Source organism: Castor canadensis, chromosome 1, assembly GCF_047511655.1.
Source record: "Castor canadensis chromosome 1, mCasCan1.hap1v2, whole genome shotgun sequence".
NCBI lineage: Eukaryota > Metazoa > Chordata > Mammalia > Rodentia > Castoridae > Castor > Castor canadensis.
The window spans coordinates 199,490,320-199,515,559 of record NC_133386.1 but is presented as its reverse complement, the minus strand read 5'-3'; the positions used below and the strand labels follow the sequence as shown (position 1 = coordinate 199,515,559).

The 25,240-nt window shown below is 44.8% G+C and overlaps 2 protein-coding genes across 5 annotated transcripts; both read left to right on the top strand.

Moving 5' to 3' along the window:
* Positions 1 to 1,350: 1,350 nt before the first annotated feature.
* Positions 1,351 to 12,423, top strand: Tut1 (terminal uridylyl transferase 1, U6 snRNA-specific). 3 transcript variants are annotated; one of them, XM_074047213.1, is made up of 9 exons: positions 1,351 to 1,503; positions 3,113 to 3,303; positions 6,790 to 7,105; positions 7,402 to 7,502; positions 8,834 to 9,300; positions 10,183 to 10,292; positions 10,453 to 10,563; positions 10,742 to 10,834; positions 11,266 to 12,423. In XM_074047213.1, the coding sequence occupies exons 1-9, from the start codon at positions 1,422 to 1,424 to the stop codon at positions 12,375 to 12,377; spliced, it is 2,583 nt and encodes an 860-aa protein (XP_073903314.1). In that variant the 5' UTR covers positions 1,351 to 1,421; the 3' UTR covers positions 12,378 to 12,423. The 3 variants fall into 3 exon arrangements, with proteins under 3 accessions (XP_073903314.1, XP_073903327.1, XP_073903324.1); XM_074047226.1 differs by lacking the exon at positions 3,113 to 3,303; XM_074047223.1 differs by lacking the exon at positions 10,742 to 10,834.
* A 959-nt stretch (positions 12,424 to 13,382) lies between these two features.
* On the top strand, positions 13,383 to 25,135 carry Eef1g (eukaryotic translation elongation factor 1 gamma). Of its 2 annotated transcripts, none has more exons than XM_074047237.1 (10): positions 13,383 to 13,514; positions 14,573 to 14,731; positions 15,617 to 15,680; positions 15,835 to 15,977; positions 16,482 to 16,625; positions 18,698 to 18,827; positions 19,190 to 19,394; positions 24,279 to 24,451; positions 24,540 to 24,664; positions 24,899 to 25,135. In XM_074047237.1, exons 1-10 carry the CDS (start codon positions 13,503 to 13,505, stop codon positions 25,055 to 25,057), a joined length of 1,314 nt encoding a protein of 437 aa, XP_073903338.1. In that variant the 5' UTR covers positions 13,383 to 13,502; the 3' UTR covers positions 25,058 to 25,135. The 2 variants fall into 2 exon arrangements, with proteins under 2 accessions (XP_073903338.1, XP_073903333.1); XM_074047232.1 differs by lacking the exon at positions 13,383 to 13,514 and adding an exon at positions 13,724 to 13,771.
* Positions 25,136 to 25,240: the final 105 nt, after the last annotated feature.

The window sequence follows — 25,240 nt, the reverse complement described above, 5'->3', positions numbered from 1 at the left end:
CCCAGTTCCCAGTAGTGGTGGAGTCCAAGCATCTAGGTTGAAATCATTCAAGGCTCTGGCTGTGGGTCTCCATAGGAGGCCTGTTTTCCAATTCTTAGTTGCCTCCTTTTTTCTCCCTCAATTCTGGGAAATCAAGCCCAGGGCTTTGCACATACTAAGCAAGTGCTCTAATACTGAGCTACACCCCCAACCCTCTCTCCCTTTCCCTTAGGCAATTCTGGGAATTGCTAGCAGCCAAGGTAGGATGGAGCCCATCTTGGGGTGTGTGTGTACAGCAGGATCTTCCCTAGCTCCGTGTATTTGCACAAACTGCTGCTTCAAGATCATCAAGGCCAGCCTCAGTGACTGCCACCCTAATTGGGTGCGCAATAGTGCTGTCTCTTGCCTTTTTGGGTTTGGGAAACATTAAATGCTTGTGAAGTTCAGCCTACTCTGCTCCTTGGCACTTCCTTTAGAGTTAGAATGATCTTAAAGGTTGTTACTTGCTCAAAGTCAGACTTTGGTTATCTGCCTCAAGTCCACTACTCGGCATGATTCAAAGCTGTGGGCTGATAACCATAGCATGAGCTGTATAGTCCTTCCATTTCCTTATGGTCCCTGTCCTTAGGTCTTCCCCAGCTGCCCAATTCTCTACCAGCCTACACCTCGGTGGTGTCAGGAGCAACTAATCGCTATATGACAGTCTGGGGGGCCGCAGCACTTTCTAATGTCTTCACTTAACTACGACCTTAGTCGGTGCCACCACATTCCCTTGAAGTGGACTGGTCTTTTGGGCCTGGTTAGTACACTTCAGGCAGCCTGCTACTGCAGAAAGAATAAGCCTGGCTCGCCGGGACCGCAGCGATCTGGCTGTGGCCTTGTGCAGCCCAGAAGGTGCCCTATGAAGGCAGAGCTCCCCAGCTAGGGCTAAGAAGCGGGCCTGCAACACCTAATTTGCGGAAGGACCGGGCTGCAGAGGATGAGAGGAACAGTGCTGAACTTCGTGGGTAAAAGGATTCGAAGCTGCGCGTTCTCTACCTTTATTCGACGGATCAATATGGGATTGAGGGTGCAGAACGTAGCGCGCGACCACCTTGCAAGAAGCTGTCAAGAAGCGGGGTTCTGAGACACTATCAGCCAGCCGTTGTGGCTACTTTATGAATGTTCATGTTTCTTTGGACCAATCAACATTGGAATAGTTCAGAGCACACCAATCGGCTTGCCGTAGGCCGATAAGCCTTTTAGATGCGCGGCTTTTCCTAAAACAAGCTAGAAACGGAACTCTTGAGTCAAAGGAGCTAGGTTTCAGAAAGCTGTTGGCGGAAGTGACGCGTAACTTCCTGTAGGGCTCCGGAAGTGCCTTCGAAGCGCGTTGCGATTTGCAGAAGTGAGTTCCGGTGGTGACAGCGGTGGTAGCTCTTGGGCGGCACGGGAAAGTAGCTATGGCGGCGGTGGATTCGGATGTCGAATCGCTGCCTCGTGGGGGTTTCCGCTGCTGCCTTTGCCAAGTTACTACAGCCAACCGTAAGCGGTGGCATGCGAGGGAGGGGGGAGGTTTCAGGCTTTCGTCTTTGGGGTCTAGCGAGTGTTAGGGTTTTAGATCATAGTTCCTGTTAAGGGTTGATACGGCTATTCACCTCCGTTTTTACTCCGCATATCCGAAGTTACACCACCTTAAACCCTTCCTTCTCGGTGTATGAAATCGCCACATCGAAAGTTTCATTATTTTATTCCCTGTTTCACCAACATCTACTGGACATGCTCTGTACCCGGTACTTTGCTGGCCTCCAGGGTGGGGAAAGGGGTTTCGGAGATAAAGGAACTTGGCCGTCTCGATTGAGACAGTTTCAGTGCTCTGTGGGTATGTTTGGTGTCATAAGAGAAGGCAGTCATTAAATCGAAGAATCCCCACAGAGAATCTCCTCGAGGCGAGGATGGGTGGCTGAGCATTGCATGAATGACTGGAGCAGAAGGTAGATAGAGGCAGAAGATGGATTTGGAAAGGTAGACAGGGTCCTTGTACATAAGCGCAAGGGGCTCAATGAAACCTCAGATTTCACTTTTGAAGTCTGGAATCGTGATCTTCCCTGAACAGATCTTCCATTCTTTCTTTTTTTGTGAATGGCATTGCTACTGTCTGTCCAGCAGCGTAAGCCAAAAACCCAGTCTTTGTTGGCCCCACAAATACTTTGGTTACATCAAGCAGCTAACAATAAAAATAATACTAGCAGCTAAAATTTCCACATTTACCATATGCCAGACTATGTGGTAGCCACGATTATCTCCATTTTATATCTGAGGAAACTGTTACACTTGGAATCACTATACCATACCCACAAATTGATCAATGAGGATCATTCCAGGGCCCTGATTTTCTTAGTTCTTTTCTATATAGCCTGGATAAGGTACCTGTTAATTTCTTTACAGTTTGAAGGTGTTTCTCTACCCTAGTGCATGTTGATGTTAAGAACTGTTTGTCAGGGCTTGGGTTGTAGCTCAGTGGTAAAGTTTGCCTAACATGCTCAAGGCCCTGGGTTCTATCCCCAGTACTGCAAAAACAGCACACCAGAAAAATAAAAGCTACTTGTAGTGTATCCATTTCTCCTGGGAACCACTTAGAGAATGCACTATATAGAAAAATGGACAAAAATGTTAAGTGTGGAAGGAGTTAGGACTTTGCTCATTCCAATTTCCACTTTCTGTGTCTTGGAAGGATCAGTAGGATTAGGGTATGCAGAGTAGAGTCAGGGAACAAGTACACTGAAGAATAATTGAAGATTTAAAAAAAAAATACTGGGGTTTGAACTCAGAGCCTTTATACTTGGTAGTCAGGTGCTCTACCATTTGAGTCATGCTCCCAGCCTCTTTTTGCTTTAATTATTTTTCAGGTAGAATTTTGGGTTTTTGCTTAGGGCTGGTTTCAGACCCCAGTCATTCTTCCCGTGGCCAACTGCATAGCTCCATGCCCAACTCATTGGTTGAGTTGGGGATCTTGCTACCTTTTTGCCTGGGCTGGTCTTCAACTGTGATCCTCCCAATCTTTGTCTCCAGAGTAACTGTGGTTATAGGCATCAGCCACCTCATCTGGCTAATTTAAATGTTTTTTTTTTTTTTCCCTCACACTTCTCTTAAGGACCCAGCCTAGATGCCCACTTGGGCGGCAGGAAACACCGGCATTTGGTAGAGCTACGAGCTGCCAGAAAGGCCCAAGGACTTCGGAGCGTGTTTGTCAGTGGTTTTCCCAGGGATGTGGATTCTGCTCAGCTCTCTGAGTACTTCCAATCATTTGGACCTGTGGCCAGTGTTGTCATGGACAAAGACAAGGTAGAGTAGTGAATGACTCTGAGAGTAAAGAGTGAGTCAGGTATTCTGTATATTAAAAGAGATAAGAAAAACCAGCAGCCTGTTTTGGCTGGTTCCTGAAGTCATTGGTAGACCCCACAGAACTTGGCATAGCCCAGCTTTGTGAGCTTAGTCGTCAGAGGACTTATTTGTCAAAGATTCAGTGAATCTTTTATTTGCTCACCGAATATTTAGTACTAATGTTAAATTTTGTGATAAACACTATGATTAGGGCTGCATTCTGAGTAGTGAATTCAGTAGATGCAGTCCTTGCTTATACAGAGCTTACAGTCTAGAGGAGAAAGTAGACAATTAAATGAGTAATTATAGTGAAAGTTGATGCTTAGAGAATTACACATCTTTGGAAGATGAATTCCTACCCTCAAAACTGATTGATAAACTGGTTGGCAGTTTATTAACTACATGAAGAGATGCTGAGGTTTTTTGGTCAGAGATCCTGGACCTGCAGTGACAGAAAAACAAGCTTGTTCTTTTCTTTTTTTTTTGAGATAGGGTGTCAGTGTGTAGCCCAGGCTGGCCTCAAACTCCAGTCCTCATGCCTTCACCTCCTGAGTGCTGGCAGGACAAGTGTATGCCACCTTGTCTGGGCACAAGCTTGTTTTTGCTGGCCTTTTTTGTTTTGCATTCATGTAGACCTTTTGTTACTGCCCCTTTAGTCCCTTGGGAAAAGTTCACTGTTGTGGTACAGTATTGTTTGGTCATACTGTGTTTCTTAGGCTGCACTTTGGTTATATAGGTATGACTTAGGTGGTCACAAATCTCCTTGGGGCTGGAGTGTAGCTCAGTGGTAGAGTGCTTGCCTAATATGAAGCCCTGAGTTCCATCTCCAGCACCGCAAGGAGGAAGGGAGGGAGGGATGATTAAATACCCTTAGCAGACCAGATCTTTTAGGATGGAATGAGATCTGATTTTGACTTCCATTCAGCAACCAAACTACAAATAGTTTAAATAAGAAGTCAAAATTTTCTCATGTTATCCTAATTAAAAAAAAAAAAAGTTAGCTGGGGACTGGTGGCTCATGCCTTTAATCATCCTAGCTACTCAGGAGGCAGAGATGAGTAGGATCTCGGTTGGAAGTCAGCCCTGGCAAATAGTTCATGAGACTCTATCTTGTAAAAACCCATCACAAAAAAGTTCTGGTGGAGTTGCTCAAGGTATAGGCCCTGAGTTCAAGCTCAAGTACCACAAAAACAAAAACAAAAAAAGGTAGGAGTGATCTAATCAGTATACAATATAAGCCTGTTTGGAATTGTCACCATGAATCCCCCATACAATGAATATATCCTTAAATTTTTTTTTTCTCATGTAACAAGAAGTCCAACCTTGGTAGTCTAGGGTTTTGTGTATTTTTACTCCATCACTGTTGGCAGGTGGCTCTCATTTTAGAATTATGATAGTGCTGCTTCCACATCTTTATGAAGAAGGGACAGGTTAAAAGACAGAATGTAAAAGGTTAGTGTCAGCTGAGTTTGATTCCCTCCCTCCCTCTTTTATTATTTCTGAGGAAAATACCTTTTCCAGAGGACTCCTCAGTAGATTTTTCATTGGCCAGAACTCCAACATAGCTATAGGCAAACGGGAAATTAAATTTTTTCTTTTGCCTCTAAGCAAAATTGGGTTTCTGTTAGGAAGGAAATGTATATTGGGTGGGTAATTGGCAGTGTCTTCCTCAGATTACTTCTTCAGAAAGCCTGGTGTCTCTCTTTTTTTTTTTTTTTTTTTTTTGCGGTAGTGGGGATTGAACCCAGGGCCTCATGCATGCTAGGCAAACAACCACTTGAGCTACATCTCCAGCCCTTAGTGTCCCCACTTGTTATCTATTTAATTTACAAAGAATGATTTTTTTCCTGACTTAAACCTCATGTTTATGAGGCTTCTAATTATGGAATCATAATGATTAAAGGTTTTATTGAGTAATTACTACTCACCAATTATATGCTAGGATTTTACACAATTATTTCATTTAATGTTTGCAACATTTCCTTGAGGGTATTTTCAGTAAGAAGTTGGAGATTTGGTCACTTAAGACCCTACTTGGGAAGCAATCACAAGTTACTTAATCTGAGTTTTAGTTTCTTGATTTGTAAAATAGAAATTATAATACATACTTCATAGAAGTCTTAAGAGTTTTAGAAGTAGTATATGTTAATAATAAGCCTTGGTAGTCTAGGGTTTTATAACAAGCCTAAAATAAAAGTTAGCTCTTAACTAGGCTTTGAGAGTGATTCCAGTGGTAAGACCACCTGCCTAGCAAGTGTGGGGCCCTGAGTTCAAATCCCAGTGCCATCAAAGGAAAAAAATAAAGCAGAGAGAAGGAATATAGGAAGGAGCCTGGGCAAGACATACTCCCCCAAAGACATGCCTCCAGTGACCTACTTCCAATTATGACCCACTTCCTACTTTTCACTATCTGACAAAAATGCCATCATATCATAAAACCATCAAGGAATCAATCCATTCATTAGAGTCCTCATGATCTAATCATCTCTGGAATCACCCTCACAGATACATCCAAATATGTTCTTTACTATTCTCTGTGATTCTCAATCCAGTCAAGTTGAGAATCAACATTAACTATCACATCTGAGTATGGTGGCTCTCATCTATAATTCCGGCACTTCAGAGGCTGAGGCAGGGGGATCAAGAGTTTGAGGACAGTGTGGGCTGCATCATGAGACCATTTCAAAAAATCAAAACACACAAAAGATCATCACAGCACCCTTTTTGAGAATGAGTTGATCAGAGAGATATATGGGTTTATTATCTCCCCTTATCTGAATGTCTGTCTTTAGGCCAGTACCACATCACTTCATTCTCATTACCGTAGAGGGTACCTCTTTGCCTCTTTGTGTGTGTGTGTGTGTGTGTGTGTGTGTGTGTGTGTGAGAGAGAGAGAGAGAGAGAGAGAGAGAGAGAGAGAGAGAGAGAGAGAGAGAGACTGGGGTTTGAACTCGGCGCTCTATCACATGAGCCACAACTTCAGTCCATTTTGCTTAATTACTTTTTAGAGATGGGGTCTAATGAACTGTTTTCCAGGGCTGGTCTCAAATGATGATACTCTTGATTTCAGCCTCCCAAATAGGATTACAGGTGTGAGCCATTGGCACCTGGACCACATGGATCCTTAATGTTAAGAGTTGAATTAAAAACCAGGGAAGATAGGGGTGAATCATATTATAACCTGTGAAAATATGTCACTGCTAAGAATGGAAGACAATAGTTAAAAAAGAGATTGTCATTGGCAGACTTGGGTGAGAGTAATATGCATGGGAAAGAAGTGAGGGGAAGATTTAGTTTTCTGAGTATGTTCCTTGTTAGGAAAGTGGCAAGCAAATGTCCCCAAAGTATGAGCTAGTCCCCATTTCAAAGATTCTCTTCTACTGCCAGAACAAGTGCTTGGATTCTTGGTTGCAAAAGCATTATCCCTGCTTCTCTGTGGTTTATCAGGGAGTGTTTGCTATCGTGGAGATGGGGGACATGCGGTCTCGGGAGGCTGTCCTGTCGCAGTCCCAGCACAGCTTGGGAAGACACCGTCTGCGTGTCCGGCCACGGGAACAGAAGGAGTTCCAGAGCCCAGCTTCCAAGTCCCCCAAAGGAGTGGTCCCTGACAGCCACCATCTGGCTAAAGCACTAGCCGAGGCCCCAGACGTGGGAGCACAAATGTTAAAGCTTGTGGGACTGAGGGAATTGTCTGAGGCTGAGCGGCAGCTTCGGAACCTTGTGGTGGCCCTGATGCAGGAGGTCTTCACAGAGTTCTTCCCTGGTAAGTCTCCAGCCTATGTCTGAACCTCCCTGTCTTTCACTCCCCCATTTGTATCCCCATTCCTCTCTAGCTGGAGGTGTTTATTTGGTTGTTTTTCCATCTTTGCACTCCATTATGTTCTGGGTTTTGTGTATGTATGTAAATGAGGTTTGAACTCAGCACTTTGTGCTTGCAAGACAGGTGCCATGCCTCTAGCTCCATTATTTTCTTATACCTCCTGTTTTTCCCTAATGTCTCTTGACCTTTTTTCTTTTTTTTTGGTGTCTCTTGACCTTTATTCTCTGCTTGGTACCTAGGCTGTGTGATCCATCCTTTTGGCTCTTCCATAAACAGCTTTGATGTCCATGGTTGTGATCTTGACCTCTTCTTGGATTTGGGAGATATGGAAGAGCCCCAGGTAAGTGACCAGGGAGGCAGCTGGAGAATGATCACATGACTGTGGGCAAATATTCTACCTCTTCCACATTTGTAAAGTAGGCATAGTAGGACCAATCTGAAAAGGTTATTGCAATTGCAGAAATTTGAATGTGGATTAGCATTAGACACGATGAAAGTGAATTGACATGGGATAGATGGCAGTTGTGACAAAAATAAAACAAATTTCAAAACTCTATAAGGGGAGAAATATATAAAAGGATAATAGCAATCTTGGGGTTATGTTTTTATTTTCTGTATTTTCTAACATCTAATGTACAGATTTTGTTTATTGAATAGGAAAGATTTAGTCATTTTTTAAAATACACTTTATTTTTTAGAGCAGTTTTAGATTCTCAGAAAAGTTGAACAAAAAATAGTGTTCCTGTATACCTCCTACCCCCACGAAGAGTTATTTTTGTTTTGCTGTGCTGAGATTGAATCCAGGGCCTTATACATGCTAGACAAATGCTGTACTACTGAGCTACACCCCCACAGGAGTTTATTTTATTTTTTTTTAAATGTATACTGTTATTTCTCTACATACATATACACACACACACACACATATAACACAAAACATAGCCCCACATACTTCCACAATAATTTGAGATGAGGTTGCATTCATTCTGCTCCTTTATTCCCTTAATATTTTAGTGCGTATTGCCTAAGAAAAAAAGATACTGCAGTGTGTAACCCCAGTATAATTATCAAGTTGAGGAAATGTTACACCAGTATAACTGTACAACTTTATAAGACTTTAATCTACAGCCCTCCTCTTAATTTTGTCAGCTCTCCTGGGAATGTACTGGTGTTTTCTTTTTCTTTCTTTTTTTTTGAGACAGTCTCATTATGTAGCACAGGCTGGCACCTTGCTTGAACTCTCCATCCTCCTGCCTTCACACCCAGCTTTTTTGTTTTTGTTTTGGTGGTGCTGGGGATTACTGACAATGTACTGTTGAGTTGTCTTTTTTGTTTTTTTTTTTTTTGGTGGTACTGGAGTTTGAACTCGGGACTTGCTAGGCAGGCACTCTTTTTAGTGTTTATTCTGAAATAGTCTTTTGCCTTTCTTTGTCTTTCATAACAATGACATTTTTACAGAATATAGACCATTTATTTTATGGAATTAAAGGTTATTTTAACTTTAAGAAAGTGTTGCTGTGCTGATTAAATGAGTTAATTTATGTAAAGCCCATAGTAATAGGGTCTGTCACATAATAAACAGTAAGTAATAGACACTGTCTTGGGGACAGAGATGTCATATGGTTAGGGGACAGTGGAAGAGGCATTGACTCACTTCATTTCCATCCACAGCCAGCCTCAAAGGCTCCAGAGTCTCCATCCTTGGACTCAGCCCTTGCTTCCCCCCTGGATCCTCAAACTCTAACCTGCACCCCAGCCTCTCCTCCAGACTCCCAATCTCCAGCTTCTCCCCAAGAATCTGAAGCCCTGGACTTTGAAACTCCTTCCTTCTCCTTGGCACCCCAGACTCCAGACTCTGCTTTGGCTTCTGAGACAGTTGCCTCTCCCCAGTCTCTGCCTCCAGCCTCCCCACTACAGGACAGGGGCGAGGGAGACGTGGGGAAGGCTCTGGAACTAGCAGAGGCCCTAAAACAGGAGAAACCAGAGGGAGCAGCAATGCTAGAGCTGGTGGGATCCATTCTCCGAGGCTGTGTCCCTGGGGTATACCGAGTACAAACTGTACCCTCTGCTCGGCGCCCTGTGGTCAAGTTCTGCCATCGACCTTCAGGTCTTCATGGTGACATCTCCCTCAGTAACCGGTACCTTTTTTAGGGGTGCGGTAGGGGAATGCCAGCTGAGAGTTCTGGGGTGGGTGAGGAGGGAGGGAGTCCTGACTTATCTTCTCTTGTCTGGCTTCCACTTCAATGATTGTTAAGCATGGAATACTTTTTTTTTGAGACAGGGTTTCACTGCTGCTCAGGTTGGCCTGGAACCCACTAGATAACAGATCCTTCTGCCCGTGCCTCCCAGGTTCTGGGATTATAGGCATATGCCACCATGCTTGGCTCTGCAATACTATTTTTAAGGGATGTAAAAGAGATTCTGTTGCTACATAAATTTGGGAAATGTTAAGTTAAATGCAAACAGGTTTCTCTCAACTGTCTGTACTGCTTCCCCTTTCTCTCTCCCTCTCTTTGTTTTTTTTTTTTTTTTTTGGCACATTAAAGGCTCTGAGTAGTCTTATAATAGCATTCTCTGTGAATGTACAAGATACAAGATAAACATATAGGTTTGAACTCAGGGTTTTTTTTTTTTTTTTTGGTGGTACTGGGGCTTGAATTCAAGGTCTATACCTCTAGCTGCTCCACCAGCCCCTTTTTGTGATGAGTTTTTTCAAGATAGGGTCTCAAGAACTATTTTCCCAGGCTGGCTTTGAACCGAGATCCTCCTGATCTCTGCCTCCTGAGTAGATAGGATTACAGGCCTGAGCCATCAGCACCCAGCTCAGGGCCTTGCACTTGCTAGGCATGCGCTGTACCACTTGAGCCATGCACCCAGCCCAAACCAGTGTTTTAGCAACACTTTGGTGTATACACTTTTAGCCTTATTCCATATGGCCCAAAGTCTGGAATGAGAATTGGTGGGGTGATAGGTTCCAAAGGTCGCCATGCACTGACAATCTTGTTTTTTCTTTGTCCCAGGCTAGCCCTGCATAACTCACGGTTCCTGAGTCTCTGCTCCGAGTTGGATGGGCGAGTTCGGCCCCTTGTGTACACTATCCGCTGCTGGGCTCAGGGTCGAGGGCTGTCAGGTGAGAATGAATCAGGACAGACTTGGGCTGAGTTGTTATCAGGGCAAAGGTAGGGATTCAGGGAAAGAAAGAGGGGTGGGCCAGAACCGGGGTTGAAAAAACTGCAAATGACAGATTTAGAAGCACCTCTTCCTAACTGAATTATTGGTTATTTACCCAGGGAGTGGACCCCTTCTCAATAACTACGCCTTGACTTTGCTTGTAATCTACTTCCTTCAGACCAGGGATCCTCCTGTGTTGCCCACTGTGTCTCAGCTCACTCAGAAAGCAGGTACTGCAGCCCAGCCTCTACCCTTTCTCCACCTCATCAGCTTCATTTCTCCTCTTTGTCATACGTAGAGACACTAAGCTATCTTGGAATGAGATCTCTGCAGTCATCCCCATTTCTACCCCTCATTCCCCCAATCTTCTTGCTTCCAGTCTGACTCCCTCCTCTTTTACTTTCACAGGGGAGGGGGAACAGGTGGAAGTTGATGGCTGGGACTGTAGTTTCCCCAGGGATGTCTCAAGACTGGAGCCCAGCACCAATGTGGAACCCCTCAGTGAGTCTGGTAGAGGACTGGTAATGATGTTAATCACAAGAGTAGGGAACATATATCACACTCACTGTGTGCCAAGCATAGTTCTTACATCAGTCCCATTGCTGCTAATGTTACTGTGGCCATTTTACAAATGAAGAAACCATGCCTTGGAGCAGGTAAGTGACTTAGCCAAGGTTACACCATTAGCAAGGACAAGGTACGGCATCTGGGGAAAGATATGGCTGGGAGGAAGGGTTGATGTCTTGTTTATAGGAAGCAGAGAAGGCTGGTTTCTTGGGACTCTTCTGAGCTCCTTGGAGGGAAGAAAAAAGTCCTGCTAAGGAAGGACTTTCCTGCTAAGTCACAGCTAAGGAAATGACTCTGGTGCGGGACCTGCCTTAGTCTCAGTTCTGGTCTCTGACTCCCTTCCCCCAATCCATCTCCTCTTCCAGGTTCCCTGTTGGCCCAGTTCTTCTCCTGTGTCTCTTGCTGGGATCTTCGTGGCACACTGCTATCCCTGCGGGATGGTCAGGCATTGCTGGTGTCAGGGGGCCTGCCCTCTAATCTTTGGGAAGGTCTGCGCCTTGGCTCTATGAATCTTCAGGATCCCTTTGACCTGAGCCACAATGTTGCAGCCAATGTAACTAGCCGGGTAGCTGGGCGGCTACAGAACTGTTGCCGAGCAGCAGCTAATTACTGTCGAAGCCTCCAGTACCAGCGCCGTTCCTCGAGGGGTCGGGACTGGGGGCTGCTTCCCCTTCTACAGCCCAGCTCCCCGAGCTCCCTTCTGTCTGCTACACCCATTCCCTTACCCCCTGTTCCCTTCCCCCAGCTCACTGTCAGCCTGGTCCGAGTGTTAAGGGAAGCATTGGGATGTCACATAGAACAGGGAACCAAGAGACCAAGGTCAGAAGAAGGTGGGATTGAGTCTCCCCAAAGAAGGACAAGCAAAAGATTGAAAGTGGAGGGACTGGAAAACTGTGAGGAGGAGAAAGAGCAGCAACAGGAATGTGTGGGGGACCATGGTGAAGATGGGGTGGAAGAGATGGTTATAGAGGTTGGAGAGATGCCACAGGACTGGGCCATGCAGAGCCCTGGGCAGCCTGGGGAGCTGCCCCTGATGACCAGAAAGTGTCTAGACACACTGGCTGAGCAGAGGCCTATGGGACCTGAGGTGGCTGGAGAAGGGTCTCAGGGTGAGACAGGGAAGGAGGCATCATATCCCTCCTCAGTGAGCTGGCGCTGTGCCTTGTGGCACCGAGTGTGGCAAGGGCGGCGGCGTGCCCGGAGACGCTTGCAGCAGCAAATCAAAGAAGGAGGGGGAGGCAGTGCCAGCACTGGAGCAGAGTGGCTGGAGATGGAGGCTTGGGTAACCCAGGAGCTTAGGGGACTGAATGGTGAACAGAAGCAAGAAACTGAGTCCCTTTTGACCTTTGTAGTATCTGCCTCTCAGGCTGACCAGACTCTTACTGTGACCCCGCTCCAGGATTCCCAAGGCTTGTTCCCTGATCTCTATCATTTTTTACAGGTTTTCCTCCCCCAAGCACTTCGAAATCTCAAATGAGGATATGGGCCCTAAAGGGCAATAAAGCTGCTGCTAGTTTAATACACATACTCTCCAGTTTTCTCTAATTTCTATTTGGAAATCCTTGCACCCTTTCCTTCTGTCCCTCCCTGAGGGCTTAATGCAGCCTTCTGACCTGTCTGGCCAGACCATTCTAAAACAGTCCTCTCTCTGTTTTAGGCTACCTCAGTAGCCTCCTCCTCCCCCCACTTGTCACAACTGGTAGGGAATGCCAGGACAGCACCTTGTGCCACTGAATCCTGGATGACATTGTGGGGGATACTTGAGAACCAGGTTTGCCTCAGGTTTATGAATGGTGGGAGCCGGAAATTTAGGTTTAGGGTTCTTCATTCTCCCCTTTAAGAGGAGAATTCATTCTGTTCAGACTTGAACGTGCGTACAAAGCAACCCATCAGAAACCGAATTGCCTTTCGTTGTCAGCTCCTCCAAGGTTGGAGCCCAGTTTGCTGAAGGAGGTAGAAGGGATATGGCGGAGGTCTGGATCCCTTTCTTGTGGCAGTAACAACATTCCAGACCCGCAAGGCCGTTTACTTGGAGCAAATCTACTTTGCAGATGGTTTCAGAATTGAGGCCCATATATATTCCTCTTAAAAACCTAAGCGGGAACAAAAGTTTAACAAACTGCCATCCCCGTGCGGCAGTTATTTCTCCTGTGAATTTCACACACTGTATCATGACACCTCAGAACCTACCATCAAATCTCTCTTCTCCGGGAGGGTGGTCAAGGACCCGGCGCGCAGCAGGCACCTCACAGGGCTGGAAGCTGGCATTTGCGAAGGGGTGGATCTTCCACTGGGTTCTCACACTTTCCCCTCCTTCCGCTCCTTCCTTTCCCCAGTCCAGACTCCGATTGGCTGGCTGCACCTGAGGGGCGGGCCAGTCAAGAGCCTCAACACGTAAGCGCAAGCCTTTTCGCGCAGGCCCCACCCCTTTTCCAATTCAGCGCCGCTGAATACTGAACTGTCGTGCGTATGCCTTCTATGCCGTCCTCGCTTTCCGGCTGCTGTTTCGGCACGGCTCTCCCCTTCCCCCCTCCCTTGTCTCCTTGGCGGCTTACTTTGCGGCAGCACCGAAAGCCCCACCCCCTTTCTCTGCGGAATCACCATGGCGGCTGGGGTAAGTTTGCCGGCGCTAGTGATCCGGGTCACCCTATCCGCCGCCATCCTTTGCCCGAGTGGGGCCACCTTGGTGCCAGAGGACTTCTGGAGCCAAGTGGGGAGCTGATTCGGGGTGTACAAACTGTACTATTGGATAGCAAGGTTCTTAAGGCCTGGAGAGGAACTGAGGCTGGGGCTTTCGGAGGCCAGAGGTGGAATGTTCTGAGGCAGAGAAGAAAAGAGATGCTGGGTCCGCGCCATCTGGAGCCTAAAAAGGTGGCTTGGCTTCATTGCCGGTTTGAGACGTGGGATCTGGACAGGTCGATGGAACTTTTGCGATCGTTTTGTGGGGCAGCCGCGGGAACAGTGAAAAGGAGAAGGAGGGTCTTTGTGGGCAGGGATGGCTGGCACCGTCTTACAGGGAGGTTTGCGAGCGAGAGGAATCTTTGGACAGTGCAGTCAGACATGCTGGACTGTGCTGTAGATGTTAGTAGAGAAGATAGTTGGGACCAGAGGGTTGATAATGCCCGACAAGGAAAGAAAGGTGTTTTTTTAGGAAGAGGAGTTAATTTCGGAAGAGAGCGTGCCATTCGATAGCAACCTGGCAGTTCTTGGGGGGCTTGGAAGTCTCTTGGCGGAGTGTGCGCCCTAGAAGGGTGATGCTTTGCAAATGGTGCCCAGCTTAGCAATAGAGAGGCGCCAGGTCACTGAATGAATGAAAGGAGGACTCAGGGAAGGGAGGAGAAGAGTTGTGTGTATGTAGGTAGATAGGAGTCTGATGGAGCCAAAAGTTCTGGATTTCTTGGAGTTATTATACTTAAAGGGAAGAGAGTGCGTCTAGAGATGTCCTTAGGGAAGGTCACATCTGTCAGCAAGCTTTATTTAGCAGTTGGTATGTAATTCTGTTAGTACTTCAGAGGACTCTGATTACATGTGACAAATACTACAGAACCTGGTTCAACAGAAAGAGTAAAAATAAGTTGAATATATCGGGTTTACTCATGAAAGTCATGGGTGGGGTGGCTTTTTGGACTGGGACCCTTCTACTCAAGTTATACCCTCTCCTTTCTCCATTAGACCCTGTACACATATCCTGAAAACTGGAGGGCCTTCAAGGCCCTCATCGCTGCTCAGTACAGTGGGGCTCAGGTCCGTGTGCTCTCCGCACCACCCCACTTCCACTTTGGCCAGACCAACCGCACCCCTGAATTTCTCCGAAAATTTCCTGCTGGCAAGGTGAGTAGGGAAGTGAAGGACTTTTTCGTTCTGAGACTCCAAGGAGTCTAGGATTTCATTACTCTGTAGATGGCCTCCATCTTTAAAGGGAATCTTCCCATGCTATTTTCTTTCACATTTCAGTGGTATAAGAAAAAAATTCTAGAGCTGGAAGAGTGGCTCAAGTGGTAGAGCACCTGCTTAGCGAGTCCAAAGCCCAGAGTTCAATCCCCAGCACTGCAAAAAAAAAAAAAAAAAAAAATTCCCACACATGTGTGTGTGTGTGTGTGTGTGTGTGTGTGTATGTGTATATATATATATATATATATATATATATATATACATAGAGAGATACGCAAGTAATCGTAGATTTGTGTGTAGTTTTGAAAAGTAATACAGAACAACTTTATCAAATTCATAGGCATCTTTGTATTTGTGGGGAAGAGAATACATTTCAACCAAGTGTTATCAGGGCAAATATATCAAATGTTACTACAAGCAGAATTTTGTGCCCGAGGACTTACAGAGATAAGTGAATGACCACACTTAACATGCTAAGAGTAGAGGAGCTCAAGTGCCGCATAGGTTGCTCCCTAATCCTTGTAGTTTTCATCGATACACTGGTGTAAGACTTGGTTTCTGACCTTCTACTTAATTTGATGGGTTTTATGCACATATTCTATAGTATACAAATACTGCTTAATTAAGACATGGTGAATTCAGGTCACAGGGAATACCAGATTATTTTGAGTTTTGTCTTCTGAGTTCCAGATAGTATCGTGAGTTTGGATAACAAGGGTTGGTTGTCTTATATAATTTTTTTTTTTCCAAAGCAGCTCAATTTCTGGAAATCGGCTAGTGAGAAATTCCTATGTATTTTACTGTAACTTCATTGTTTTGTTGTAGGTTCCAGCATTTGAGGGTGACGATGGATTCTGTGTGTTTGAGAGCAATGCCATTGCCTACTATGGTAATTTGCAGGGATATATGGATTGGGAGGGTCTGGAGGTGAGGGTGTGGAAGAGGATGAGGGTGAACTGCAGTGGACAAGGAGAAATTTTCAGGGACCTGGATTGGTGTTGGCATGACCCCAAAGTTCTGACCTTTGTGTTCTGCCTCTGCAGTGAGCAATGAGGAGCTTCGGGGAAGTACTCCAGAGGCAGCAGCCCAGGTGGTACAGTGGGTGAGCTTTGCTGACAGTGACATAGTGCCCCCAGCCAGCACCTGGGTGTTTCCCACCTTGGGCATCATGCACCACAACAAACAGGTAAGCTTTGGAACTTGGAGAGAGGCCAGGGACAGGGATGGCATCAGCTCCTAAGTGTTGGGGAGTAGGAAATAAAGTAGATTTGAAGTAAAGATGCCAAGAATATGAGAGCAATACAAAGATAAAATCTTTGGGGTATAAATGGATGATTGATGGTACCTGGGTTCTTTGTCACACTGAATGAGGTGGTTTCTGTCTTGTGTAGACAGGCAAAACTTCTGCTTTAGGGAAGTTATACCCAATGGGAGGGGAGTGGTTAGAGCAGATGGGCCTCTACAATTCCTTCATCTATACTGGTATAGCAGAAAACCAAGCCAGACTGACCATAAAGAAATTTAACATTGAGATCTTCATTCATGGTACATTTGAAATGTTCTTAGACTCTTGACTCCATTGAAAGAAGGTGGGGCAAGCCAGGGCTAGGTGAAACAGCTTCTTTAGTTCTGTTGGGGGAGGAAAAGAGATTGATACCCAGTGAAAAGTTTGTGCATTTTAAATCAATAGGCCACTGAGAATGCAAAGGAGGAGGTGAGGCGAATTCTGGGGTTGCTGGATGCTCACTTGAAGACGAGGACTTTTCTGGTGGGCGAACGAGTGACACTGGCTGATATCACAGTTGTCTGCACCCTCTTGTGGCTCTATAAACAGGTGAAGTTTATAAAGAATTAATTGGGCCGGGAGTAGGTGGGAATTAAGAACAAAGTGGCCAGTTCTCCAGGTTACCCTGGGTTCTGCTGAGGACTTGGATGAAGGAGAGCCCAAGGTAACAGTTGTAGTAGGAGTCCCAGGATTGAGTACTATGACTGTTACTTTTACTTCTGAGAAATTGGGTAACGTTCTGTTGCCCTTAGTTTTTGTTACGTGGCTGAGGGGTTTGTTCATTCCTGCATTTCTTGGGAAACCTGGTTAGGCTTAGTTAGGTTGAGGTTTGCAGCATCAAGATCTTCTATAGGCAGATCTGAGTTTATTTCTTGACTTCATTATTTACAGGTGAGGTAGAGGGGTATGTGAATTTCGTTAGTCTCATTTTTTTTCCTTTATGTCGATAAAAATCAGTGTAGTAGTAATCATTGTTGAGGTTATTAGAAGGAAAAAGTGACATTTTGCTGCTTTCCAAACCACCGCTCTGAACCTATTCTGGTGCAGAATAGTGGTGTGATAATGGCAAAGAAGAAAGTTCCTGTCACCAGCTAGACCCTGTGTCAAGGGCCTCACAGGTCTCTTAGTGCTTCTTACCTGTAGTGTGTGAGAAGAAATGTAACTGCCCACCACACAGCTAGTAAGTGCTGGAGCAGAATTTGAACCCAAGTACTGTAGAACCAGTATTCCTGTCTGAAGGACTGTCCATTATTCTTGTGTATACTTGGCAAGTATTTTGTCATTAAGCTATGTATACACCAAGCTCTGTATATATAGTGTAGTCAGTGTAGATAGTAGGTAGCTATACTGTCTTTTCCTCATCATCTTTAGCAGAATAAGTACCCTCCAACTACTGACTTTTTTTTTTTGGTGGTACTAGGACTTGAACTCAGGGTCTCCAACTTGCTAGGTGGGTGCTCTACCACTTGAGCCACTCCACTAGCCTTTTAGGACACTTTTTTTTAAGGGAGGAGGTGGTGGTGGGGTTGGAATCCAGTGGTATTCTACCACTGAGCTCCATCTCTAGCCTAGGTATTCTGAGGTGTCACTCTGTTGTAGCCCTTTGTTGGTTCCAACTTTTTTTGGGGGGAAGGGAGGTTGAATTCAGGGCCTCACCCTTGCTAGGCAGGCCTTCTACTACTTTAATCCTTTTTTTTTTTTTTTTTTTTTGCTTTAGTTATTTTTTAGATAGGGTATTCTGGTTTTTGCCCTGCTGGCATCTTGATCTTCTTACCTATACCTCCTGATAGCTGTGATTATAGTCTTATACCAACATGCCAACTGATTTGTTCAAATGGGGTCTTGCTAACTTTTTGTCCAGGCTGGCCTCAAACCATGATCTTCCTGAGTAGTTTGGGATGGTCTCTTCTACTTTTCTTGGGGTTGTACTGGGGTTTGAACTCGGCCTCACTCTGGCTCTACAGGCACTTTCCCACTTAAGCCACTCTACCAGCTGTAATCTCAGCTTCTTTTCTTGCAGTACTGGGGTTTAAACTCAGGGCCTACACCTTGAGCCATGCCACCAGCCCTTTTTTTTGTTAGGAGTGTTTTAGAGATAGAGCTCCATGAACTGTTTGCCTGGGCTGGCTTTGAACCTCAATCCTCCTGCCTCCTGAGTAGCTAGGATTACAGGTGTGAGCCACCAGCGCCCAGCTGGTCTCAACTTCTTAAAAATTTTTTATTGTGTATGAGATTTAAAAGATCGGGAATGATAGGCAATATTTTTGTAAAGGAACAATATTCTACCAAATAGATTATAGTAAACGGAGGATGGGAGCAAGCATCCCTTAAATTGGACTAGACTATAAAGAGATTAGAAAAACACCTATTATCCCAGCACTCAGGAGGTTGAAGCAGGAGGGTCCTGAGTTCAAAATCAGTCTGGGTTACATAGTGAGATCCAGTCTCAAAAAAAAAAGAAAAGAAAAATGGGAAGTAGTCCTTCAGGAAAGTAAGGGCTATAAAATGGTGCTGTCTAGGATTTGAGAGGAAGGTGGAGAGAAAAAATAAGGGTCTCTTGGTTTGAATCTGTTCAGGCCTTTCCCTCTGCTGACTTTGTTTCCACCTTTACATTCTGACAGGTCTTGGAGCCTTCTTTCCGTCAGGCTTTCTCCAATACCAACCGCTGGTTCCTTACCTGCATTAACCAGCCCCAATTCCAGGCTGTCTTAGGGGAGGTGAAACTGTGTGAGAAGATGGCTCAGTTTGATGGTGAGTCTGAGGGGGTGGAGGAGCATAGGATCAGAGTCTAGTTTGCTCCTTGTCAGCCCCTTGATTTTTTTGTTTAACATTTGGGTCATGGGGACCCATGGAATATAGGATGTCACATATAACCTAGTATCTCGTGAAATTGGTTTTCTATGTACACACACTCATTTGCATTAAAATGTGGAGTTGTGATAAAGCATACTTGTTTCTGATGTTTGTGTCCTTAGTTAAAGGTACACAGTATGACAGGGCAGTCTAGAGTCTGGTTGCATCTGTCTGTTTTCCTTTATTACTCTGACTGCTGCTTGGTTTTGGAGGAATATGGAGAGACAGGACATTCATTTCCCTTCCTTCCTCTCCACTAGCTAAGAAGTTTGCAGAGAGTCAGCCTAAAAAGGACACCCCACGGAAAGAGAAGGGTTCTAGAGAAGAGAAACAGAAACCCCAGGCTGAGCGGAAAGAGGAGAAAAAGGCAGCTGCCCCAGCTCCTGAGGAGGAGATGGACGAATGTGAGCAGGCACTGGCTGCTGAGCCCAAGGCCAAAGACCCCTTTGCTCATCTGCCGAAGAGGTAAGGAAGGATATTGGCCAGAATTTAAGATTTTTGTATAATAATCTAAAGATGTATCGAGAGTACATTTTAGTTTTTAAAAAAGCAACTTCTTGAGGTTATTGTCGAGAATTGGGTAAATTTTAAGCTGATGGTGTGGTTCAAGCAATAAAGCACCTGCCTTCTAAGCACAAAGCCTTGGGTTCACCCAGTACCATCCCAAAAAAAAAAAAAGAAGAAGAAGTTTTAATTTAATTTAATTTTATTCTTTGGTAGTACTGGGGTTTGAACTCCAGATCTCAGGCTTGCTAGGCAGGCACACTACTACTTGAGTGACTCCACCAGCCCTTTTTTATGTTGGGCATTTTCAAGATAGGGTCTTGCAAAGTATTTGCCTGGGGCTGGCTTTGAACCTCAGACCTGCTCTCTGTTTCTCAAGTAGCTAGAATTATAGGCTTGAGCCATTGGTACCCATCCAGGATTGTGAATTGGAGATCAGCCTGGGCTGCATAGCAAGACCCTGTCTCAAAAAACTGGGGGAAAAACATGTCTTAAGGTCACTGGAGGAGAAAGTGCAGAGAGCCTTGTGTCTTTTCTGCTGGGCTGGCTTTGCTGAAGCAGCAGACAGTAGCGGGATCCATTGGTTATTTATTTGCTTTTGTAATGAATCAGGCTACAAAAATTGCTTGGCAAGCGAAAGTATGATTCTGGCTATATATATAGTGTCTGTCTAGTTCATTGTTAACGAAATTAGGTAGTTGAACCCCTGAGGAGAAGGAAGTAGATAGGATGCTCATGTATATATTTTTTTCAGTATAGTAAGCCCATCTTACTTGTGGCTTTATTTCTTTATATGTGTGTGCATGTGGAGGGGGTACTGGGGTTTGAACTCAGAGCCTACACCTTGAGCCACTCCACCGACCTTTGTGGTGGTTTTTTTCAAGATAGGGTTTCTCAAACTATTTCCCGGGCTGGCTTTGAGCTGCGATCCTACTTATCTCTGCCTTCTGAGTAGCTAGGATTACTGGCATGAGCTTTGGCACCCAGCTATTACATATGGTTTTGATCAAGTGCAATAAAAAAAAAAAAATCACATCAAAAGCAAGATTCACACTCCTGTATGTGCATTGCACAGCTCAGTTGATGTGGAGAAGCTCTCAGTGTCATGTGTTATGGTCAGTTGTGTTTAAATCTTATTATCTGCTGAGTGTCTGCCTGCACTTAATTTTGTGAAAATTGGTGCCCAAAAGAGCAAGGTAGAAGTTAGGGTAATTCTCCTAAGCCAGAAAGGGCATGTAAATGTACTTAATTTAAGTAATAAAGTGAAAATTTTAGATTTGTTAAAAGGCAGCATACCTTTAGTAGAAGTTGGACTGTGTTTTGGAGGAAAAGAACCAAGCACCAGCAGTACGGCATTGAGCTGTATGCATTCTGAATATTTGTGAGTTTTTCCTCAATGACAGTCGCCTTGGAATTGTATACCCATGTATATAAAGGGTCTACTGGAAATGTAGGGATTCTTGGAAGAAAGAATATATTAAGAAATTTTGTTTTTGAAACAGGGTCTGGCTATGTAGTCTAGGTTGACCTTGAACTGGTCCCTCCTGCCTCACCTTCCCAACTGCTGAGATTGCAGACATGCACCATGTTGCCCAGCTCACTTCAAGACTATTGTTCCTCCACTTTTTCCCGCCCACTCGTGCCATTCCCCAAACCATCCATCCTTTCACTACTTGATCTTTTGGGGTTCACATTTGACCTACTCTCATTTTGGTTTTAATGTGGAGTGACCCAGCATGAAGGAGAATCACTGTTGATGGGTACAGTAGGTGTGCATAAAATTGTAAATTACAGTCATTAGCCTAGTGGGGAGGAGTATCTTGAGGGTAGCTACGAGTTTACTCTTAGGTCCTTGTGGAAGGCCAAGATGGCACCAGGCATAGCTGCTCTTTAATTCTTTTTTCTATTTTTTGCACAGTGCAGAGATTGAACCAGGGCCTCACATTCTAGGCAAACACTCTGCCACTAAGCTACATCCTTACCTCTACTCTGTAAAGATATATCACTTTTTGAACTTTAGTGAAGCCTTATACTGGGATAGGTCAGGAGTAAGCAGGATTGTTGTAGACAAATTAGATATAATAGACCCAAATTGGATATGTTGTTGTAATGTGGACACTTAATTATTACCTAGAGATTTTCACATGCAATAGATTTGCACATTAGGCAGAAAAATCAGGCAGCAAATTTATTCCTATGTATTTTATTTTTGGTGGTATTGAGTTTTGAACTCAGGGCCTTGTGCTTACTAGGCAAGTGCTCTACCACTGGAGCCCTTCAGGCAGCAAACTTAAAATCTTTGATTAAAAAGTTCCCCCCTCCTTTTCCCTCCACTTCCTTCCTGCCTGCTTTTTGAGTTCTGGTTTTGCTGTTTCCCATGGGTGGCCTCAAAATTCCTGGGCTCAAGCAATCCTCTTGCCTCAGCCTCCTAAAATATTGGGATTATTGAACTTTTACATTTTCTTTTTTGGTGATTGTACTGGAATTTGAACTCAGCTTTGTGCTTGCTAGGCAGGCCCTCTGCCACTTGATCCATCCTCCAACTTTTATCTGATTTTGAGAATGTTTATCTAATGCCTATTGGATTACCATACCCTGGGATGAAATAAGTGCTTTCCCGTAGGATTTTTAATGTCGCAAATGATGCCCGCAAAGACCAAGATTGTCATTTTTTCAAGGTTTAATTCTAGTCCCTTTAGGACTTTTCAGCTAAATGTGTTTTAGGAGCCTATGGTTTTTCTTGTTGATTTGTTTTGTTTTATTTATTTATTTATTTTTGAGGCAGGGTCTGACATAATAGCTCCTGCTGGACTCAACTTTTGGTCCTCCTGCTGCAGTCTCCTGACAGATGTGTAACACCATGTTCAGCCTATCTGGTTATTTGAAAAAGCATCAATATGTGGTCATGTATAATAAAGTTTGAGCAATTCGGGAGAGTGTAGAAAAGTACCCAGTCTCTCTCTTTTTGGCAGTACAGGGGTTTGAACTCCCAGCGTCTCCCACTTGCCAGGCAGATGCTCTACTGCCTGAGCCACACCTCCAATTCTGGGTGATTGAAACTTTAAATTAAAGCTCTTCAGATGAGGTCTCTGATGTACATTTGAAAAGGACCCTGGACCTGGGGTTAAAGGGCAGATTTCCTGCTTTGCTACAAAGTAACCTTGGACTCATACATAAAGGGAGGGTAAGGGGAGCAGTAACTCATGAGTTAGTGAAATACTGTAATACTTATTGTGGTGTTTATGCTAATGCAAATTAATAATTGAACCAACTGTGAATTCAGGATTATTTTTATTATTTTTTGCTGATACTGGGGCTTGGACTCAGGGCCTTGTACTTGCTAGGCAGGTCCTCTCTCCCTTGTGCCACTCTGCCAGCCCTGTTTTGTGTTGGGTATTTTCAAGATAGGATTTTTTTTTTGTTTTATTGTGTGTGTGTGTGTGTGTGTGTGTGTGTATGTGTGTGTGTGTGTGTGTCACTGGTGTTTGAACTCAGAACCTCATGCCTGCAAAGCAGGCACTCTACTGCTTGAGCCACTCCGCCCACTATCAAGATAGGATCTTGAGAATTATTTGCCCAGTGCTGGCTTTATTTATTTATTTATTTATTTTCATTTTTCTTTTATTCATATGTGCATACAAGGCTTGGTTCATTTCTCCCCCCTGCCCCCACCCCCTCCCTTACCACCCACTCCGCCCCCTCCCTCTCCACCCCCTCAATACCCAGCAGAAACTATTTTGCCCTTATTTCTAATTTTGTTGTAGAGAGAGTATAAGCAATAATAGGAAGGAATAAGGGTATTTGCTGGTTGAGATAAGGATAGCTATACAGGGCATTGACTCACATTGATTTCCTGTGCGTGGGTGTTACGTTCTAGGTTAATTCTTTTTGATCTAACCTTTTCTCTAGTTCCTGGTCCCCTTTTCCTATTGGCCTCAGTTGCTTTAAGGTATCTGCTTTAGTTTCTCTGCGTTAAGGGCAACAAATGCTAGCTAGTTTTTTAGGTGTCTTACCTATCCTCACCCCTCCCTTGTGTGCTCTCGCCTCCCAAGTAGCTAGGATTATAGGCATCAGCCACTGGTGCCTGGTTTAAATTCAGTTCAACATTCAAGTTTTTTGTTGTTGTTGTTTTTGTGGTACTTGAGTTTAAACTCTGGGCCTGCATCTTGATCCACTCCACCAGCCCTGTTTTTTTGTTTTGGGTATTTTTGAGATAAGGTCTCAAGAAGTATTTGCCCTGGCTGACTTTGAACTGCAACTCTCCTAATCTCTGCCTCCTGAGTAGCTAGGATTATAGGCATGAGTCACCAATGCCCGGCTTAACATTCAAGATTTAATAGATGTGTGGCACATTCATTTAGTAGAAGTCTGTGTAGACACTAAACTGCCAAGTTTTTTGTTTTGTTTTGAGGCAGGGTCAGGACATAGGTATGAGATTTAAACTGGAGGTCCTTTGCTTGCATTCTTGTTACTGCCTGTGTAATCTGAAGAGGCCTGTATGGCTGGGGAAGTTACCTGGGTGAATCATGGTAAACAGGCCAGGAGGAGCAGGACAAGAAAAAATGGATTCTCATTCTTAGCCTCCACTTGGGGGCAGCAGTCAGCCATGCCCTTCCCCTTGTACATTCCCTGAGCCCTGAGTTCCACCCTTCTCATGCTTAGCATACTTAGGTAGAGGAGTGTACTACGCTGTTACTCTCCTTTAGCTCTCTTCCAAGGTTATTCATGTCTGCCTGTGCTTTGACCTCTTCCTTCAAACCAATAAATTTTCAGTGAAAACACTCTTTGCTGTCTTAGCAAGGCTTCCTCCTTACTGGTTTCCTTACGTTTTCTTCCTCCTTTCAGTACCTTTGTGTTGGATGAATTTAAGCGCAAGTACTCCAATGAGGACACACTCTCTGTGGCACTGCCATATTTTTGGGAGCATTTTGATAAGGATGGCTGGTCCCTGTGGTTTGCTGAGTACCGCTTCCCTGAAGAGCTGACCCAGACTTTCATGAGTTGCAACCTCATCACTGGTGAGAAGAGTGTGGGTCTGGGAAGAGGAAGCTCAAGGTGGGTGATATGATTCCGAAGGCTAAAATGTCCTCTCTTTCTCCCCTTCAGGAATGTTCCAGCGATTGGACAAGCTGAGGAAGAATGCCTTTGCCAGTGTTATCCTCTTTGGAACCAATAATAGCAGCTCCATTTCTGGAGTCTGGGTCTTCCGAGGCCAGGAGCTTGCCTTTCCGGTGAGGAAGGTTGTGGGGAGGAGTCTCTAAAGGTGGGGGAAGGATATAAGAAACAAATATCTTAGGCCTGGACCAGTGGGCGTGTGGGAGAGTTTCAGGAGTACACTTAAGAAAAACTTCATTTTCTCAAGAGTCCCAAGTTGTGATGCAGACATCTGAGCTGTAGTAGACAGGTATGGGGCAGTATCCAATAGCCTGATCACATACCTCTTTGCTGGCTTTTTTTATCCCCAGCTGAGTCCTGATTGGCAGGTGGACTATGAGTCATATACATGGCGGAAACTGGATCCTGGCAGTGAGGAGACCCAGACCTTGGTTCGAGAATACTTTTCCTGGGAGGGGGCCTTCCAGCATGTGGGCAAAGCCTTCAATCAAGGCAAGATCTTCAAGTGAACATCTCTTGCCATCACCAAACTGCCTGCACCTGCCCTTCAGGGAGATGGGGGTCATTAAAAGAAACTGAACATTGAACCCTTTCCTGTCGTGCCTCCTTTGTGAGTGGTGGCTCCTTCAAAATGGAGTAGATAAGCTGCAGCAGGTTTGCTCATATGCCTGCAGCTTAACAGCAGGAGAGAA